General features: G+C 42.2%; 2 protein-coding genes across 2 annotated transcripts; one reads left to right on the forward strand and one right to left on the reverse strand.

Annotated features, from left to right (window-relative positions):
- Positions 1–8,418: 8,418 nt before the first annotated feature.
- On the reverse strand, positions 8,419–13,620 carry LOC135159909 (uncharacterized). The gene is made up of 3 exons (XM_064115972.1): positions 12,355–13,620; positions 10,102–12,312; positions 8,419–10,053 (listed from the first exon to the last, which is right to left on the reverse strand). The coding sequence occupies exons 1-3, from the start codon at positions 13,618–13,620 to the stop codon at positions 8,419–8,421; spliced, it is 5,112 nt and encodes a 1,703-aa protein (XP_063972042.1).
- Positions 13,621–18,481: 4,861 nt separating this feature from the next.
- Positions 18,482–20,376, forward strand: LOC135159910 (uncharacterized protein F54H12.2-like). Its single transcript, XM_064115973.1, has 4 exons — positions 18,482–18,683; positions 19,172–19,764; positions 19,911–20,073; positions 20,336–20,376. Exons 1-4 carry the CDS (start codon positions 18,482–18,484, stop codon positions 20,374–20,376), a joined length of 999 nt encoding a protein of 332 aa, XP_063972043.1.
- The last annotated feature ends 753 nt before the right edge of the window (positions 20,377–21,129 follow it).

Genomic DNA, 21,129 nt, shown 5'->3' on the forward strand with positions numbered 1-21,129 from the left:
GGGGGACACCACCACACTCGAAAGTTTTCCTCACCGTCGTGCGACCGGGTATTCCACGCCCCTGATTCGTCCAACTTCAACCCTGAATAAGTTGAAGAGGGTGCGTCTGATGAAAAAGTCGCTCAGGACTTTTCGATCCAGAATTTCACCCCCAACTTAAGCTTAAAGTCTGGACGTGCAATTCTGGGACACCCTGTATATAACCACGTTTCCCATGCCATCCACTTTCCACCCACCGCCTTTTTGAATCACGTGCCCCTTACCACCCACCCCCCATTTTGAATCACGTGACCCTTACCACCCACCCACCACCCACTTGCTGTCGAGCAAAGACATTCTTTTAGTGACCCTCATCCCAGGGGGCCCCCAGAGCGGCGACGTCCTCCACAAAGGACAATGGGAAGACCTGTTCGGAGACGTTTGAAAAAAGGGGCGAAGGGGGGCGATTCCTGGACCAAATTCGCCCATCGTGCCCACTTACTACTCACATAATATGACAAATACATTCGAATCACCTGAAACCTCAACAGTAATGTTTTTAATTACGATTACGTTTAAATCGTTCGGAAGAACTTTTTCCAATACACCGCGTATGAATGTATCCACTATCAATTGTTGGGTGCTGCGAAGCTCAAGGCATCAGCACCAAATTCTTCAAGTAAGGAGAATACTTCTGGAAATATCGCAGAGGTCAAGGACAATGGACACCAGTATCGGTTGACGAGACAAAAGGAATTCGTAGGGAAGGCTTTACTTTTTGAATTTTTTTCGGTGGAGAGGGTTTTGAAAGCTGATGTTCACGGAGAAAGGATACTCTGTCGATACAAAACTACAAAAGAGTTCTTTCATGCTGAGTCTGCACGCAACAAGATTGCTGAAATTGTCGTAAAAGTTACTGTAAAGGAGTTTCTAAAGTAATTCTGATTCATATACAAAAGCATGTGCTTGAGAGAAACATTGGAAATCAATCTTTGGATTTTCTTGTTCATGATTTTTCCAGGTTAGACAAAGAATGCTTGGAACTTTTAGCACGCAAGGTCATCGACATATTTACTACTGAGGTTCTGGAGATTTAGTACATTTCTCCAGTCTCTGCCGAAAGCTGAAAGCCGAAAACCAGAAGCATCTGCAGGTAATTTAGATTGATGAGTATTTATCGAGATAATTGAATAACCAACGATCATTTGGGTAGAACTGTTTTCAATTAACGAAGCTAACATTGAGTAAATTTCTATAGATCCATTTTTCTCTTTTTTTAAATAGTTAGGACCCATGAGGTCTGAGAACAGAAACAGTGGATGCAGGAAATTCTGAACCCTGGGATTCAGTTGTCACAAATTGGGATGCACTGTATCAAGAACGCACAGCAGATGCACTGAACTCAACGAATGACATTGTAATCGCATCAGCGAATGGTCGATTCTGAAGCTTAACAGAGGATACGAACTAATACTGAGAGATGTTCCTGCTCCACAGCATCAGTTGACTCGTGAGAAATGGGAATTATTCACCAGTGGACTCTAGGCAGTTCGTCCCATCAAAACTCGTGACCAGATCGTAAAAAATTGGGTCGAGCTATTGGATCACCATAACACCAATGAGAACAGTCCAACAGCACTCCAAATTCATCTACTAGCTCACAACGTCCCTCCAAAAAAGAACAGTAATAGAACTTGGAAGCCTTCAATCCCTGATTACCAGGACAGCATTTTAGTTTCAACGCAGGTAGTTTTGAACTATCTAATCAATGTCTAATCAATAATCAAATCATAATTCTAAGAATGCTACAACTCAAGAGCATGCTCGGATTTTCCGGCACAATATTTGGAATAAAAAATGGTTTTGTGTTTCAGAGCGTAGAGACTATTGATGAGGCAGTTGAAGCCACAGGCACCATTGCAAAAACTCGCAAAGCTCTTGTTAAGCCGTTCATCCTCGTGATTGGTAGTACCATCGCATCTGTAACTCATGTCTATGCCTGTCTTGGAGGAGTAAAATACCAAGTGCCAACTGTCCTGCAAGCTTTAGATATTGTCTTCAAAGCTTTCACGCTCTCCAAGATAGACTTCCCCGCAGAAAGCCAGACTATTTGGAGGTTAATCAAGAAAGCCGTTTATGACATCTCAATTGAACCACATTCAATTGTCGCTGAGATTTGCACGGATCTGGATAAACATCACGTTGCAAGTGTTGCAGCAGAAGGGTCACCGGATGCTGATGCACAGGCCTGTTAATAATCACGTCAAGTACTGTAAGCCTTTCGTTTGCCACACCTTCATATAATCCCCCTTTTACACACGATGAAAAATGCGGATTTTTCCTGTTTGACTGTGAGCTGCGTCATCACCGAAGTTTGTATTTCCTGAGATTTTTTTTTACTGCGATATTGGATTTGAAGATTTAGTCTCTTCAACTCCATGGGTGCTATAAGAGGCCAATGAATATAACATTCAGTTAATATAAAATCATTACAGGTTTATTAGATTGAGGATATTATTTGCGTGGTAATAACCACGCACATCTCTATTTTATAAAAAGACTCGATATTTCATAAGTGAGCCCCGTCAACGATAATTAAATGTGTTCTTCCTCGAAAAGATTTAAAATGCGTGCTCCCATCTTCCCATGTCCTCTCTGTTCTGAAGAACTCAGCAAACCCGATCTACTCATTCTACATGTGAAATGCATCCATAATTCTAATCACTGAAGATTTTATTGTCCATATTCGCCTTGTGCGTCATCATTCAGCACGGTCTATAGTTATAAATCGCATCTACAAAAAATACACGTAATGCAAACGATGGTCTACTCCCACCCAGTTCATTCAGTAATTCCGAAAAAAAATTCAGAAGAGTCATCGAATGATTTCAGTTTAGTTGGCAATTTGTTAGATAGAGTCGAAGCAAGACAATCACGTGCAGCTGCAGATTTAGCATGCAATTCATATGCCGATAATGCATTAAACAGAGCGACGACTTATAGAGATTTCAACATTATCGCTGAATATCAATTAACAACAATTGAAACAATTCGAGAAAGTCATGGGTTCTCCAATTGTCCAGACTCTTCAAAACGTAATATGATCCTTAATATCCTTGAAAATTCTTTATCCGAGTTCAGCACAGAGTAACGATCATTTGAATATTAAAAAAAAACGGTTCTCTTGTTTCCCCCGAGACAATTCACATAGAGTCATCATTACTTAATCAAGGTAAAAAAAAATTACAGCCTGTGTTGCGGCGATAGCCTCATACGGCCTAAGGGTGGCAGCACCTCCTGAGCGCCATCCCCTTTACCGGCCGCGTTGGCCACCAGGTGCCTAACTGCGCGGCCGAGGCGCTGTCCTTATCACCGTTTCCGGTGACTCTACGGGAACGTTCGGATTGAATCTGGAACGTTCGATATTTCCGAAGGATTTTCTCTCGGACGTTCTGAGAGACACTCAATACTGTGCTCTCGTGGTGACCGTTAGTCCTCGACAATTCTCTATCACCAGATTTTCCTCTACCGCGTTCAATATTCAAGTGTTTGTTGGCGGCTTATGTGCAAGGCACAATCGTATAGTTGGATATTTTAATAATTGTGAATCGAAAGTGACGTGAAATAAATAATTTTCCTAGTGACTAAATAGTACGTCTCGTGTGATCGTTATTCACCCCCGTTAACCCGCATCCCACTCTCCACCGGTTTTTTGACGCTGTCGCCGGAACAGCCTAAAATATTGAAACGTACGTTTGAATTTATTTCGATGAAAACAGTTGTAAAGAAATTTCTAGAGCTGCCACGTGTTTATCAATCCGTCATGAAATCAATCGATGCTACTGATTACCCTGACAATGAAATTTCATCGATGACACACGGGGATGCTACTGATTACCCTGACAATGAAATTTCATCGATGACACACGGGGATGTGTGGAAACAGATTCAAGGGCGATTTCGAGATGAAAAAGTAATCCCACTAAATCCATTCTCAGACGCGTATGAGACGAATAATCCATTAGGTAGTCACCGCGGTTTGAAAAAGCTCAACGGAGTATATTACTTCATCAGTTGCCTTCCCCCTGAATTCTAAAGCCATTTAAAAAATTCATTCTTGGCACAAAGAAATCTTGATAAGGATTTTGCAAAATTTGAAAAAAGGAAATTTGTATGTTAGGTTTAAGTTTTCAATAAAAAAAAAATGTTTAACATAAATTTTTGTATTTCTATGTTCTTTTTGCATTATCCCTTCCCTTAGTTTTAAGTTTATTATTCAGAAAAAGTATATTAGCGTTAAGCTTATTATTATTAAGAACCAAAAAAAAATTTAGTTTAGTTTTAAGTTTTTCAATAAAACATTTTTAAAATAAATATTTGTCATCCTTCTTTTTTAGACATTTCCTCCTTTTAATTTTAAATTATTATTAAATAGGAATTGGTTGGGAATAAGTGTAACGGGAGACTTTTTTCTAGTTTTTATTTATTTATTTATTTCTTTGTATAACATACATTTTTCTTACAGCTAATTTTCATTTTCGCGGGCCGCGGGTTTTTGAAACTTCGTATTTCAATTCGAAATACGAACGGCTAAAAACCCGCCTGTCAAAGCTGACGGTGGCGCCCCCCTGAGAATCGGTAACCCCTCCCAGAAACGTAGATTCCCAGATTTCCACAGTGTCGGTAAAAACGTCGGGCCGCCTCCTGACACCAGGAGGCTCTGCGCAAATGTAAACACTGTAGGCCCCATTTTTAAAATAATGAATATCTAGTGAACAAATAAACTTAAAAATATGGAATTTGGATATCAATTAGCGGCAAACGATTCCCTATCCAATAATAATAACTATTCGAGGCTACAAATAAATATTGGTCGAGTGGCGGGATAGCCCCTACTCATTAAATTGTTTAATTAATTATTAAATAATGAAGACCTACAAACGTTTTTAATGCATAACAATATTATACAAAACTACTACAATCAATCTAAATTGATAAAATACTTGATTATTCAATAAACAGTGCGCGCCAACTAGCAGCGGTTAAATCGCGGTTTTTTGAAACCATAGGGCAGTGTTGCAAAACCATCAAGCGGCCGTTTTGGGTCTGTCGCACGTACGATCTTACTCTCAGGTCTCGTGATGACGTCATGATACACTGTCCGACGAATACCATGATAGTCGATCTGGTAAGGATCTGCTTTATCGACAACGAGCGCGCGAATCGAGTCGTAATGAATTTGTTTACGCGATTCATAATTCAGTCTAACCCCTTTTATTTTACTAACTTCCGCGATACTGCCGTCCGGTTTTTTTACGCGATAAGTGTAAAATTTAGGTCCCCCAGAGACAAAAGAAGTAATGAAACTACCTTCTCCGTAGCCCTCTACTTCGTCGGTCAAATCCCCTAGAAAATTCCCTAGCGGTAATTCATTTGATCCATCGCTAACGTAAATTACCGAATCTGTATCATAATATAAAACACGTTCTTGCTGTTTTTCTAGATAAGAATATAACTTTAGACGCGCGTGAGCGGTTGTATAAGCCGCAATAACAACATTAGCCTTAGTGGACATTTCCGCGGCTTCGTTTAAATGTTTCCAGGACATGAAGAGAGTGTCGTTATCGACAGGAACAAGTCCTGTTACTTCAATTTCAGGATTAAACATTATATTTGCAAATTCCTCTTGTGTTCGAATAATAGCTTTTTTTGTCAAGTTCTCCCTCTCCCCAAATTTACCCCAGAGACAGTTTAAACAAAGTTTTGCTACGGCTCTTAATCCGGCATTCTTTTGAATTTTATCTTTGTCAAGTTTTATACCTTCTCGCGCCTCATATTCAGCAATATATCTATTCTTTGATTCATCATCTACACACTCAGCAGGCCAATCTGAAGCCTCTTGTTTTATTTTCAAAAAAGTGTTAATGTATTCGGCAAATAATCCACCTGTTCGCGTCACAGGATTATAACGCGTAGTATTCTTATACTCCCAAAGCTCACTGATTTCTAATATTTTGTACCCCATTTCTACGGCTTTACGAAGTTCTGGAGCGACCCAAGTTCCCAAAAATTCGCGATCAGCGGGATCATCATGAGGGCAATTGTCTTGTACAAGATCATCGCAGCATGATCGACAGAGAGGGAACAGTAACTTTCCATGGGCTTTTACTGGTAAAACAGGGTGAAATAATTGACGAGGGGGTAAAACGCGACATTTCACGAGACCTTCTATCCGCGAAATATTATTATTGGGGCATATAAGCTGACAGTCACGCCCCACATGGACAGTGGGATGTCCAATCGGGAAAATCCCTGTCTTTAAAACGTATGGGTATAACGAACAAACGTCAATATAGCGAATTTTTTCATTATCTTTTACATCATAATGTGTTACGGTATTTCCTGTTCGTCCCCCGAAAAATGCATCGCGTGGATCCAGGGCTATAAACATCTGCTGATCAACGTTTTCTACAAAATTCGCCAGCGCATGATCTGTCTTTTTTTGACGAATAAAATCGCATTCCCACATTTCAACGACTTCATAACCCGAGTGTCGCAATTCCCGTGTAATAGCCCCTGTTCTCTCATATCGACTCTCTAGTGTATCCTTGTGACTCAACTCTTTATCTCTATTGAATTTGAAACACCGTGGGCATCCATGCCAATAACATCCGTGGAACTGATATGGATATTTATTATTATTATTCGCGGTATCCTCCCAAAAACCATCTAGACGCAGGCCTGAAGTTGTTCTGTGCTCACGAGTTCGTCCGGCATGTATTATTCGATGATTCTCGCAATGTTCTTGCCCTTATCCGCCGTGGTTTTTAATTTTTCTGCATGTGCTTTGGCCACAACAAGTGATCGGGCTAGACACAAGCCATCTTCATTTGAAATCTGAAGGATACATTTTCTACTAAGCCCTCTTTTCATGCCGTTTTCAAGGAAACCTGGACCTACCGGGGCTTCAGCCACGTGAAGTTTGATCCAAAACTTATCGGCACATCCGAAACCGTTTGCGCTCTGCGCGATAGAGCTGACAAGATTCCATAGATCTTGAAACTCATATCCTTTGATCGCACGTGGACTTATCCAGGCATTGTCTCTTTGCATATTTGCAAAATTGAATGTAAGACACATTCGATTCATACCACGTCCTCCAGCCTCAATAATTTTATTATAGACATCACGAAAAGCTTCTTCAGCCCAGTCGGCAGGGTCACGACTTTCAGGTAAAGGGTTGATTGCAAACTCCATCACATGTGTGTCGAGTTTGAAACGTGGAAGTCTCTGGCGTGATCGTCGTATTGTCCTTAAGGCCGGCAATACATTTTCAATCTCTTCTTCGCTGCCATTTTGCTGATCTGAAATCGAGTTTAGTATTTTTCCATAAAAAAAATGCCTAAAATTTTTTCTCGGTATTATAAACGGTATGAAGCCAGATACTTACCATTCTGTTGATCTAGTAAATCTAGATTAAACTCTTCAACAGCTTCCAAAGCCTTAGGGTCACTCATCACATATACACTACCACCACATTGAATATCAAAGAGCTCAGAATTGAAATTTTCGAATAAATCTCCATCAAAATTATTTTCAATGGCAAAATCACCGAATAACTCAAGATCAAAATTATTTATCCAATCAAAATCTCCCTGTGGAGGTGCAGTATTTTCTTCGGACGGGTCAGTGGGCCCCGCTAAATCGTTTGGGTCCGACATTGTGGATGTCCCTTGGACGACTGCAGCTAGTGCGAGAAAATTCGGGCTATATTGGGAAAAGTCAGGGATTTTACTTGTTTGTTCTTGGATGAAGAATCAAACGGTTGGATTAGGTTATTGTTAAATAAGCACAAGTCGTATTTATTATGTGATAATTTTATTTATTTTTAAGGAAAAAACACAAAGGACACTTTCACAACCTTATCGTCTTACAGTGATGGTTGACTTAAAGGCGATGAATTTGAATTGAATAACCGGACTCTTTACAGTGCTTCGATTAAGACTGAAAAGGACCGATTCGTTCCGTTGTTCTAACGTTGGAGACTAAAATTGAACTGAACTATTAAATGTGCTTTGCACATAAATTCGAGAATAGAGTGGGAGAAGTATGGCCATAAAAAGAAGGTGGATGGTCGGGTCTTATTTGGGCCGTAGGGTCTCCGCTACATGATTGACCCTCCCAAATACATGAACGACCTAAGTAAATGGTGGGAATTAGAGCAATAAAAACTAAAAGCATTTAATAGATTTGGGGATTCCCCATTTCGGCTAATAAACTAAAAATGTCAGAATTAGCGATAGTGTGGTTTATTATCGCTGCATCTGGACATTATTACAGTGTTTGCATATTGAGAAAAATTAATAATAAAGAATAAGATACGAAAAAAGATTCCACGACGGAACATACTCCCCTATTGAGAAGATAATGATCAATATGTTATGTTTTCTCGTCGTCATTAGTTATCAAAGGTGCGAGCTTCTTGACGTTTCGTTTGAGGGTTCCCTTGGGTGTCTTGATAGAGACAGTCCGAATAATACCGTCAGCACCAGGGTGAATTTGGATCACCCGACCCATAGCCCACTGTTGCGGTGGGAGGTTGTCTTCCTTCAACAAGACGATGGTACCTGCTGTGATGGGGTGTTCCCCGTTGGCCCACTTGTTCCGCAGATTGAGCTCGCTGATATACTCGCGATGCCAGCGAGTCCAGAAATGTTGCTTGAGCTTCTGGAGATGCTGCCATGAGGAGAGCCGATTGGAAGGAGTTTCTCGGAAGTCAGGCCCTCTCAACGCTGTCAATGCTGCACCAATCAGAAAATGCCCAGGGGTAAGTGCTTGCAGGTCATTTGGATCTGATGAGAGAGGTGTCAGCGGCCTGGAGTTCAGCACGGCTTCAATCTCGATCACCAGAGTGTTTAGCTGTTCGAATGTCAGAAGTTCGTCTGTAACAATTCTCTTCAAATGAATTTTGAACGATTTGACGGCAGCTTCCCATAGACCCCCACAATGAGGTGATTGTGGGGGAATGAAGTGCCACCTAATCGATTTGATCGCAGCAAATGATTGAATTTTCCTTTGGTGATCTTCGTTCTGGAGAAAATCATGGAGTTCCCGGAGTTCGTTGTTGGCCCCAACGAAGCACGTCCCGTTGTCCGAGTAGACATTGTCGCACAGCCCTCTCCGACCGATGAACCGACGAAAAGCGGAAAGGAAGGCTTCGGTGGTCAGGTCACTGACGATCTCCAGGTGTACTGCCTTCACAGCCAGACATACGAAGACTGCTACCCACACTTTTATACGAGCCCTATTGCGGAACTTCTTCTCCTTGATGAAGAAGGGCCCACAATAGTCAATACCCACGTTGTTGAAAGGGCGGGACTCGGTGACGCGCGTTGCGGGTAGACTCCCCATGATGTAGTTCACTGGAGGTGGTCTGTGGCGGATGCATCGTACGCAGGAACTAATGAGGTGTCGCACAGTACTCCGTCCATCTGGGATCCAAAACCGGAGTCGAACAGCACTGAGGGTGGCTTGAGCTCCCGCGTGAAGTTGCCTGTGATGCTCTTGATGGATCACGAGGTTTGTCACGTGGTGTTTCTTGGGCAGTATCATGGGGTGGCGTTGAGAATAAGGTACGTTGGAATTTCTTAAACGACCACCCACACGGATCACTGCCCGTTCATCAAGAAATGGGTTGAGTTTAGCTAGTGGTGCTAGCACTGCTGCTTTCTGCCCTGGGTTCTTCTTGTGGAGCAAAGTGATCACTGGCGTGAAGGTTTCCCGTTGGACCCAATATGTAATTCCGTGGAGAGCAGAATCCATCTCCTCCACGGCAATTGGACCCTTGTTGCGAGTCAGGAAGCGGCGACAATGGGCAATTATGCGCTGAAGTTTGGTTAGAGATGAGTACCATGTGAGCGCATTGCCGCTGCGCTGTTCCATGGCTGTCATGAAACAGGTTCCAGCTTGAGGCGATGATTGTTGTTTTTTCAACTCTGGAGGATCTGAAGGGAAATGGAGATCAAGGATAGGCCAGTGATGTTCATCCTCAAGAAGCCATGCTGGACCCTCCTTCTACAATGAAGGTTTGACAAACTCTTCTGCTGTTTGTCCTCTGGACACCAGGTCTGCTGGGTTCTCGTGAGTCCTGACGTGCTTCCAGTCAGAGATTAGTGTCATCTGCTGAATCTCAGAGACTCGATTGGCCACATACGGTAGTAATTTCGTTGAAGGAGTATGCAGCCAGTGGAGAACCACTGTGGAATCTGTCCAATAGTTCACTCGCTGGATTTGGATATGGATGATGTTTCGGACATTCGTCATCAGCCTTGCGAGCAGCAATGCCCCACATAACTCCAGTCTGGGTGAGAAAGGTTTGTTGGTTAGTGGAGCGACCCTGGATTTGGCACATAACAAGGAGACTTGAGTGGTGCCGGTGGTGCTGATGGATTTCACGTAGATGCAAGCGCCGTAGGCAAGGTTGCTAGCATCGCAAAAGCCATGCAGCTCAATTCTCTGTACTAGTTGAGTGAGAGCCTTGCGTGGATGTTGGAATTCTTGGAGAACTGGTAGCTGCTGGTAGAACTCTTGCCACTCCTTCTGAACGTCGGCTGGTAGTGGAGAATCCCAATTCAGCTTCAGCTTCCACAACCGTTGGATGAAGGTTTTGGCGATGATGATGACTGGAGCTAGGAGACCCAATGGATCGAAGATCTTAGCTGTCTCAGACAAGACCATTCGCTTCGTGATTGGAGCAGTTATCTCGACCGATTTTACCTTGTACGCGATGTTGTCACTCGTAGAATTCCAGCATAACCCCAAGGTCTTCAATGTAGGCGAGTCTGAGATGAGCAGATGGCGGTTGATGTCGTCGGGTGCTAGGTCTTGGAGCAGGCTGGGGTCGTTGGATGCCCACTGACGCAGGTTGAAGTCTCCCCGTTTAACCAGCTGGGTTAATTCATCCCGAATGGCTATTGCATGTTCTCGAGTTTCAGCTCCAGTCAAAAGGTCATCGACATACATGTCGCGTTTCAAGATCTCAGCAGCTATTGGAAAATCTTGAGCCTCATCAGTAGCCAGTTGATGGAGGCATCTAATGGCGAGATATGGTGCAGCGGATAGCCCGAAAGTAACAGTATTCAACTCGTAGGTTCGGACTGGACCATCATCGTTGCGCCACAAGATTCGTTGATATTTACGATCCTCCGGTTTCACGAGTATCTGGCGATACATCTTCTCGATGTCCGCTGTCAAGACGTATTGGTGTAGCCGGAACCTCAAAAGAAGAGACAGGATGTCATCTTGGATGGTGGGCCCAACATGGAGAGTATCGTTCAATGAGATACCCGTGTTGGTCTTGGCTGATGCATCGAAGACCACTCTGAGCTTGGTTGTCAGACTCCCTTCTTTGAAGACGGCGTGGTGAGGCAGGTAGTAACCTGGATGAGAGATGTTATGGGTGTTGACTTCAGTCATGTGGCCGAGGTCAAGGTATTCCTGAAGTACTGCATCGTACTGGGTTTTCAGTTCTGGATTATGAAGTAATTTCCGTTCACAGGCCTTGAATCGATGATAGGCCCTAGAGCGAGATTCTCCGAGATTGCTGATTTTCTCGTTGAAAGGGAGTGCCACAACGTATCTCCCCGTGGAGCTTCTCGAGAAGTTAGCAGTGAAATGTTGCTCGCATTCATTCTGGATGCTGTTGGATTCTGGAACGGCTTCTTCAATTTCCCAGAACTTCGTTAAGTCGAACTGTAGATTCTCAATGTTCGTGAGATGACAGGAGAATGATGTTGATGATTGTTGAACAGGAACCCCTCCACCGATGATCGAGCCGAGTGCTGACTGCATCAAGTATAAGTCTGGTTGATCCTTGGAGGACAGGCGCCGTTTCGATGTGCCAAGCATGGAAAGGGTTGTTCCACAGCCTAGGAGCATGTCAATGTGTCCAGGCTGATAGAATTCTGGATCTGCTAATGGTAAATTAGCAGGTATCTTGATGCACTGATGATCAAGACGTTGATCGGGAACCAGAGATGAGATACGGGGGACAGTTAGAAAGTCCAGTGTCTTCTTGAAGTTGCTGACCCGAGACCGTATCGTTGCAGTGACGAGGTGTTTCGTGGAAGTCTTCATGGAATTCAGAGCACCGATGGGGACTACGAAGTTCTTTGTAGGTAATTTCAATGACAAGGCCAGACGCTCGGTCATGAAATTTGTGGTGGAACAGGTGTCCAGAAGGGCCCGACAATTTACGGGTTGATCAGAATGATTGATTACCTGGAGTTGAGCGGTGACCATCAAATCACAGTTGGAGGTGTTGATGATGAAGGACTGACCTGTCGTGTTGGTGCTCTGATGTTCCTCTAGTCATGCCTGGCTGTCCATGGGTGGTTGCGCTTGAGGCTTGACAGCTGGCTTTGTTGAAGATTTGTTGACTGGATTCCTTGATTCAGACTTATCATTGAAATGAAGAAGGGTGTGATGACGTTCGTGACAATGGTTGCAATCGAAGCGTGAAACACACTGTTGTCTTTCATGCTTGGCGCCAAGACAGTTGATGCACAATAGTTTTTGTTTTGCGATTTTGTAGCGTTCTGCTGGTGACAGAGCTCTGAACTTCGGACATTTACCAATCTTGTGGCCTTCTTTACACATGTCACAAGTGGTTTCTGATGTGAAGAATGCCTGTCTACCTCGTTTGGAATGACTCGAACGTTCATTGATAGTTGATGTGATCCGAGTTGAACACTGTGATCGATTCTCTAGGAATTCCAGGAGGCTGGTGTAGGTGGGCAGCTTGGAATCCTTGATCTTGAGTTCCCAAAGAGTGAAGAGTTCGGGGCTGATCTTCGATTGAATCAGACATATGAGCGGTAAATCCCATTGATTCACTGGTTGATTGAGATTCTTTAATGACCGAAGGTGTTGGTTGATAGTATCGACAAGATTGCTGAGGGCTTCTGGAGTTTCCTTGGTGATGATAGGAAGATCTTGGAGAGTCCACCAGTGTCTCGAGAGAATTTTTCTCTCAAAGTTGAATTTTTTGTCGATCATTTCCAATGCAGTTTCGTAATTGTTTTCGGTGTTTGGAAGAGCTTCAATAACTTTGGCAGCCTTGCCAGTCAGAAGACTGCGGAAATACTGAAGTTTATGAAACTTGGAGAGCTGGGGATAATTATTGATGCCAGACATGAATGTGTCGATGAATGGTCGATAATTTTCATATTCGCCATTGAACTTGACGATCTCCAGCTCTGGTAAACGCATGAGGGCGAGGAGAGATGTGGCTGTGTCTGCTGCCAAACCGGCTGGGGAAGGCACCCGTTGGATATCACTGGTGACACTTCTGGATCTGGGCAAAGGAGACACGATGGCTGTAACTTCCCCGATGACGTCGTAATAATCACCCTCGATTTCGAACCGTTTCGCTTTTTCGGCTTCATCCAGTGTTTCTATTTGTTCTTGAAGGTCATCAAAGGCTGCGAACTTTGCTTTGAGAGCCACGGCGGCAACTTGTAGCTTCTCTGGAATCTGAAGTTCAGCTTCTAAGGCCTTATAATACACCACGGCATTTTTTAGGTGTGTGATGGCCCCAATGATGTGACCACGTTGACGTCTGAGCTTGGATAATTCAGGCATGCTTGAAACCATATATCGGAGTCCACAGGGGTGTAACGAATGTGCGTCGTTCACTTCACTACACGGACATTGGTGTCACTCACGATGATTTTTAATGGTTTTAATAGAGGTTTCGTGCGATGTCGGGATTCACAGGTCTGGAGATGAATGCGCGTCGTTCACTTCACCACAGTGCACTGGTTTTATCCACGATGAGTTTACAAAGTTCAAAGTTTTTATTCAATCACGATTCAATATCCGGCTCGAAGGACCAATAAAATGTTTGTTCTTGGATGAAGAATCAAACGGTTGGATTAGGTTATTGTTAAATAAGCACAAGTCGTATTTATTATGTGATAATTTTATTTATTTTTAAGGAAAAAACACAAAGGACACTTTCACAACCTTATCGTCTTACAGTGATGGTTGACTTAAAGGCGATGAATTTGAATTGAATAACCGGACTCTTTACAGTGCTTCGATTAAGACTGAAAAGGACCGATTCGTTCCGTTGTTCTAACGTTGGAGACTAAAATTGAACTGAACTATTAAATGTGCTTTGCACATAAATTCGAGAATAGAGTGGGAGAAGTATGGCCATAAAAAGAAGGTGGATGGTCGGGTCTTATTTGGGCCGTAGGGTCTCCGCTACATGATTGACCCTCCAAAATACATGAACGACCTAAGTAAATGGTGGGAATTAGAGCAATAAAAACTAAAAGCATTTAATAGATTTGGGGATTCCCCATTTCGGCTAATAAACTAAAAATGTCAGAATTAGCGATAGTGTGGTTTATTATCGCTGCATCTGGACATTATTACAGTGTTTGCATATTGAGAAAAATTAATAATAAAGAATAAGATACGAAAAAAGATTCCACGACGGAACATTACTGTTGGCGCCACAGGGGGATCTACTGCACCTCTTCACGTTTTTTGCCTGACCCCGCCTCCGCCCATTGTCCTTGCCCTAGCCATAGGCAAGCCCACTTGAACCTCAATACAGGTGCATTACGTCACGCCCCTCTCTAGCATTTTCAAATCCATATTTTCGGATATCGTAAAATTGTATAAAATGATGAGGTTTTAGGCATGATTAATCAGAAGGCAATATGGACACGAGGTGGAAACATCCCTTTACTGCAATGATTTGTGGTCCCACGGGTTGTGGAAAAATATTTTTTGTTAAAAGGTTTTTGAAGGAAATTAAACAAATGTGCGATACACAAATTGAAAAAGTGATCTTTTATTACGCTGAGTGGCAGAATGGATATTCGGATTATGATAATAATTTTGTCGAATTTCGTGAAGGCCTACCAAGATCTGGAGATTTTGATGATAATAAGCCAAAATTGGTTGTCGTGGACGATTTGATGCGGGAATCTTCGAATGGTGCAATAGTTGATTTATTTACAAAAGGAAGCCATCATAAAAATCTCAGTGTAATGTTTCTATCTCAAAATTTATTCCACCAAGGAAAAGGACATAGAGACATTTCATTGAATACAAATTACATAGTGGTATTTAAAAATCCCAGACATCGTGCACAAATTGCCCATTTGGCTCGTCAAATATATCCAGAAGATCCAAAATTTCTGCAAGAAGCCTATTTTGATGCAAGTTCGGCAGCTCATGGCTATTTGTTGCTAGATTTGAAACAATCGACTCCTGAAAACTGTAGGTTTCGTACCAATGTATTCCCCAGTGATCCCCATCATTATGTTTATATTCCGCGGAAGGATCGCAATATAAAAGGAGGAGGGGCACCACGGAGTGTACCAGTCGTTCATGTGTGATGGCAACGAGAAGTCGTTCTGAAAGCGGCTCTGTTCGCAAGTCGCTGGGAGAAAAAAATACAGCCTTATTACACGCACTCATCTACGCACCACCCAGGCTACGCCAAGTAATAATACAACACGCTAATAAAGGTTTAATTCGCTGCATTTGCGAGTGTGCTTTAAATTTGTTACACGGAAATATTCCTTTGAAAAATTGCGAGAAATCAAAACTGTGCAAACATAAAAAACTATTGAGAAAACTCGCCAATAAAAAACAAAGTTTAAATAGCAAGAAAAAAACCATTAATCAGAAAGGTGGTTCAATTTTACCGATGCTATTGGGTCCTCTGATAAGCGCACTTATCTCAGCCATTGTATAAGGATGGAACATGCACGTAAAATGATTCTTGTACCAGAGGAGAGTGTGGAGCGTCTAAAAAAAAAAATTCTTCACATGTTGATGCTCACCATGTTTTAACGGAATTGGCTAAAGAAATTCAGCCATCAGCGCAAACTCCAGGCACTGTTACAAGCAGATTAGATACCCAGCTATTGGAAATTTTAAATTCGAAAAGCCCTAGAGATGACCATGAAAAATGGAAGTTGTATAACGACGTTCTGAGGCGATATTTGTTTTATACAGAACAAACTAAAACGCCGGTGTTAGAAACGGAGGCCCACGTCGAAACTGAAACCGCTGAACGATACGACCCAAAAGCTATTGTTGCTACTGTACCTAAAGTATATCAGCGAAAAGCCGCTGGTATACTAGAATACATTGACGCCATTGATACTGCTAACAGACTCAAATGGAATTCAAAAGGACAAGTGACTTTGGATGGACAGACATTTCCTGGTGTCAATATTGTGGATCTCATACAAGATGTTGTCAGAGCACGGAAAACATATTCAGCTAAAGGATGGGAGCATTTTGCCGTTTATCTCCAAAGCCTGAACACCCCTCGGGAGTTTCTGGGTAATCCCAAGTTTCATCAGCCTCCACCAGCATTGCCAGACATTAGGAATCGAAGAGAACCTGAAATTTCAGAGGACGAGAGTTCCGTAGACGAAGATAGAAGAAGGAAAAGCTATAGATCACGCACTCCTCCTGTTCATCGCCCCCGTAAAAACTCGAAACAACCCCGGCTTAGTTCTCCCTACACTGCGAAAACCGACAAAGTTACATCATGGCTTCCGTTTTGAACAATGAAAAACTCTCGAGGACATATTTTGACCTTCCAGAGCCTGAGGCATACACAGGGGCTCGAAATATTTTGTCAAAATATAAGAAAGAAATACCTGAAAGTGAAATAAGAAATTGGCTTAATGCTCAGAACACTTATACTCTTCATAAACCCATTAAGCGTAAATTTCCACGTCTTCATTATACAGTAACCAACATTGATGATGTGTGGGAGGCAGACCTAGTTGAATTGAGATCATTAAAAACATATAATGATGGGATTTCATATTTGCTTGTAGTTATTGATGTCTTGAGTAAGTTTGCCTGGGTAGAACCATTGAAAGATAAATCAGCATCACAGGTTCTTGAAGCTTTCAAGCGTATAATCGATACAAATGGAGGGCGCGTTCCTGTTTCTATACAAACGGACAAGGGAAAAGAATTTATGGCCAACAGTGTCCAAAAATTTTTTTCTGATAAGAAAATAAAATTTCGTGTTGCACCTAATCCCGACATAAAAGCTGCAGTTGTAGAGCGTTTCAATCGGACATTGAAGGAACGTATGTGGCGTTACTTCACACACAGTCGAACATATAAGTATACAGATGTTTTGAAACAAATTGTCGAGTCTTATAACAACTCGCGACATTCTTCAATAAAGATGGCGCCTGCGGCTGTGACTATGGATAATGCACCATACGTATGGCGTAATATACAAAGTCGATTCAAGACGGAGAAACCACGTAAAGAATCCTTTAAATATAAAGTTGGTGACTATGTACGCATCAGTCGAACGAAAGGCACCTTTGAGAAAGGATATGAAACTAATTGGAGTAAAGAAATATTCAAAATAACGAAAGCTGTCTTCAAGCAATCATTGCCGATATACGAGGTGATGGATTTTGCTGACGAACCAATTGACGGATTTTTCTACGAACCAGAATTGGTGGTTGTCAATAAACCAACGGACGAGGACGAGTTTATAGTGGAACGTGTCATACGCTCCAAGGGAAAATGAAAAAATAAGCAGTTTCTTGTTCATTGGGAAGGATATCCTGATAAGTTTGATTCTTGGATTCCTGCTGCAGAACTGCATGTAATTGGGAAAAAATGAAGAGAAACGAATTTTATATGGTGCTTCCCAGCAACAACAGCATGAGCTATCATCCTGATAATACAGCATCGAAATCCACAACCTTGCTTCCAAAACAAGTTGAACTGGAAGGAGAATGGGTAGTGGGTCTGAGTGAAATACAATTTCCTTGCAATTTTTTACATATACGTGATCGAAAAGATGCTTCAATCAATTTCGTTAGTAATGCAATCTCCAATAAGAGTAAGGTGAACGGACTACGAACATTTTTTCTACCTACTGCAGTTTTCAAAGATATAACAGATTTAGTGGGGTTCATGAATGCTTTTCCGCCTTTGAGTGTTCATATCCGATTTGAATATTTGACTCAACAAGGTTTTGTGAAAATTGTAAAACACTGCAACACCAGAAACTGCACTAGCACAGTTCATGCAATAGACTTTTCCGATAAAGTAGCCGATATGTTGGGGTTTGAGAGACGTGCGCACAACCTCACAAGCGCCAGGCCCCATTGTGAAGGATCTTTACCAGCAAGTTTGGCCAGAGGCTTGCCTGCGAATTTGTTCATCTACAACGATATTTGTGTACCGTCCGTAACAGGTGACGTGCAGTCATCTTTGTTACGAGTGGTACCATTCAGCGTTTCTACGTATACCTATGGGTCCATACACTGTACTACGTTTTCCACTCCTCATTATATTCCATTGATGAGGTATTCATTTCGCACATTTGAAAGAGATATAAGATGCAATCAGGGTGATATGATTCCATTCGAGTATGGTCCTTTGAACGTGACACTTCATTTCAAGAGGATTGATTGACTAAAAAATGAGTCCGTACATTACATATTACGCAAACCAGGCTGGTGGAAGAACAGTGGATCGATATAGTGATTTTGGAAGGGTATTCGTTGGAAGTCCTTATCAAAGAGGACATGGAATTGGTGCTTTCCTTGGGGGTCTTTTTCGGCGCATTCTGCCCTATCTGGGAAGCGCAGCCAGAGCTGTCGGTAAAGAAGCTCTCAATGCGGGTATTAACGTTGTTGGGGATGTAGTGACAAATGGCAAGCCTTCAAAGGTGGCGCTGGAAGACCGATTAGCCGAGTCTGGATTGAAATTGAAAAGGAGGGCCCAGGACAAAATTGGGACCATGATGCGCGGTTCAGGATATAAGAGGAAGCGTAAACGTCTCGCCTCTCATAAGCTCACTGGCCGCGGATCTGCCAAGACATCCAAAACTCGGAAGAATAAAAAGAAGAGACCCGTTGCAAACAAAAAAAGCAAGAAAGTGAAAAAAGTAACGAGACATAAATCAAAGCGGAAGACTCGTGATTTGTACGATATTTTCAACTAATCATCATGTCGTTTCTACATTCGCACTCTTCTGAGTGTGTGAAGTCGGAGCTGGACCTATTTACCATACCACCTACACAAACAAGTATTGAAAATTCTCAATTTGTTTATTATAATCCTGTATCTACGCTGTCGGACGATGCCCCAATTGAATTTATCGTACCAGGCCATGGAGAAGAATATATCGATTTGGCACACATCATGATCAAAGTTCGCGCCAGAATCCTGAAACCCGATGGCTCTGCTGTACTCGAGGACTCTGTTGGTCCTGTGAATAATTTTTTACATTCAATGTTTAACCAAGTGGATGTATATTTCAACCAAAAAGTTGTTACGCCTCCAAATAATCTGTACGCCTATAGAGCATACATTGAAACATTGCTAAACTATGGAACAGATGCCAAGTCCTCCCATCTTGGAATGTCTCTTTGGGCTACGGATAGTTATGGTGCAATGGATTCTACTGCTGTAGCTGCGGGTGATGCGAGAAACAACAATCGGTTAGCCGCACGTCAGGCCTTTACTAAAGATGGAAAAGCCTTTGATCTACTGGGACATTTACATTGTGACGTGTTCAATCAAGATAAGTTTTTGATGAATGGCGTAGAGCTACGCGTTCGTCTTATCCGTGCAAAGGACGACTTTTGCCTTATGGACGATAGTGCCCTGAATTATAAGCTGCGTATAGTAGAAGCCTCCTTGATTGTTCGTCGTGTCAAACTCAGCCCTGGAATTTTGATAGCTCATGCTAAAACGCTTGCAAAGACAACTGCGAAATATCCTTTGACACGGGTTGAGGTCAAATCTTTTGTTCTCCATAATGGGATTATGGGAGAGACAATAGACAATGCGATTTTGGGACAGCTGCCTAAAAGAATCATACTGGGATTTGTTGAAAATGCCAGTTTCAACGGCTCGAGGAAGAAGAATCCCTTCAACTTTCAAAATTTTGGGATAAACTTGTATGTCTGAATGTCGATGGACGTCAAGTACCTACAAAACCTCTGCAGCCAAGTTTCACCTCTGGCGTCTGCCTAGATGTGGAAGCATACAACACACTATTTGCTGGTACTGGAACACATTTCAGTGACCATGGGAATAGCATATCTCGTGCGGGCTATTCCGATGGATTTTGCTTGTTCGCGTTTGATCTGACCCCTGATTTATCTGCAAGTTCCGCTGGCCATTGGAATCTGGTGAAAAGTGGAAGTATTCGTATTGAAGTTCGCTTCAATAGAGCAACAGAGCAGAATGTAAATTGTTTGTTGTACGCCGAATATGACAATTTGCTAGAAATTGATTCCACAAGGCAGGTTATTGTCGACTACAGCGGATGAAAATGGAAGACTACTTAATGGATGCGCAGAATAAGATTGCATTAGTTGCATTCAACCTGCTGAACGAGACCAACGCTCATTTCCCGGATTACCATCGTTCTATGAATACACTTGAGCTCCTGGAGATATTACCGCATACAGATGCATGCATTGGAGGTGTCTACCCTGCCGACCGTGTCCCCTGGACATGGCCCCGGCCCTGTGCTATCATCATCAACACCGACAACCACAATCAGGCAGGAAGTCACTGGGTTGCCGTTTACCTCGGTTCGAATAGGCGAGGCATGTATTTCGACAGCTTTGGAATGCCACCCTTCGACACAGCAATCTCTCAGCGCCTTAAGCGAAATTGCAATGTTTATGAATGGAGCCAGAAGAGACTCCAAGATATATCTTCTGATGTTTGTGGGCAGTACTGCATTGTTTTGCTTCACTGGTTGTTCAATGATCGGTCTTTACAGTCCTTTCATAAACTATTTACTTCAGACACAAAACGTAACGATCGCATTGTTATGAAAATGTTCAACAAAATTATTCAAAAACGCAATTGTAATCGTAGAAATTTAAGTAAGCCTTCTCAGAACTTGTCTGGTAAAGGTAGTTTGCATTGTAACCAACGGTCTTTAAAAAATATATTCCGTTTGCATTAATTTAATAATAACAATAATAATTTTGATTACCACTATTTTTTAACTCCCCAATATTATGTACCACCCCTCATACAAGTATAATTTCTGAATAAATGATTTATATACTCAATAAATTATGTATTATATATTTATTTCAT

Source organism: Diachasmimorpha longicaudata, chromosome 3 (genome assembly GCF_034640455.1).
Source record: "Diachasmimorpha longicaudata isolate KC_UGA_2023 chromosome 3, iyDiaLong2, whole genome shotgun sequence".
Classification (NCBI taxonomy): Eukaryota; Metazoa; Arthropoda; class Insecta; order Hymenoptera; family Braconidae; genus Diachasmimorpha; species Diachasmimorpha longicaudata.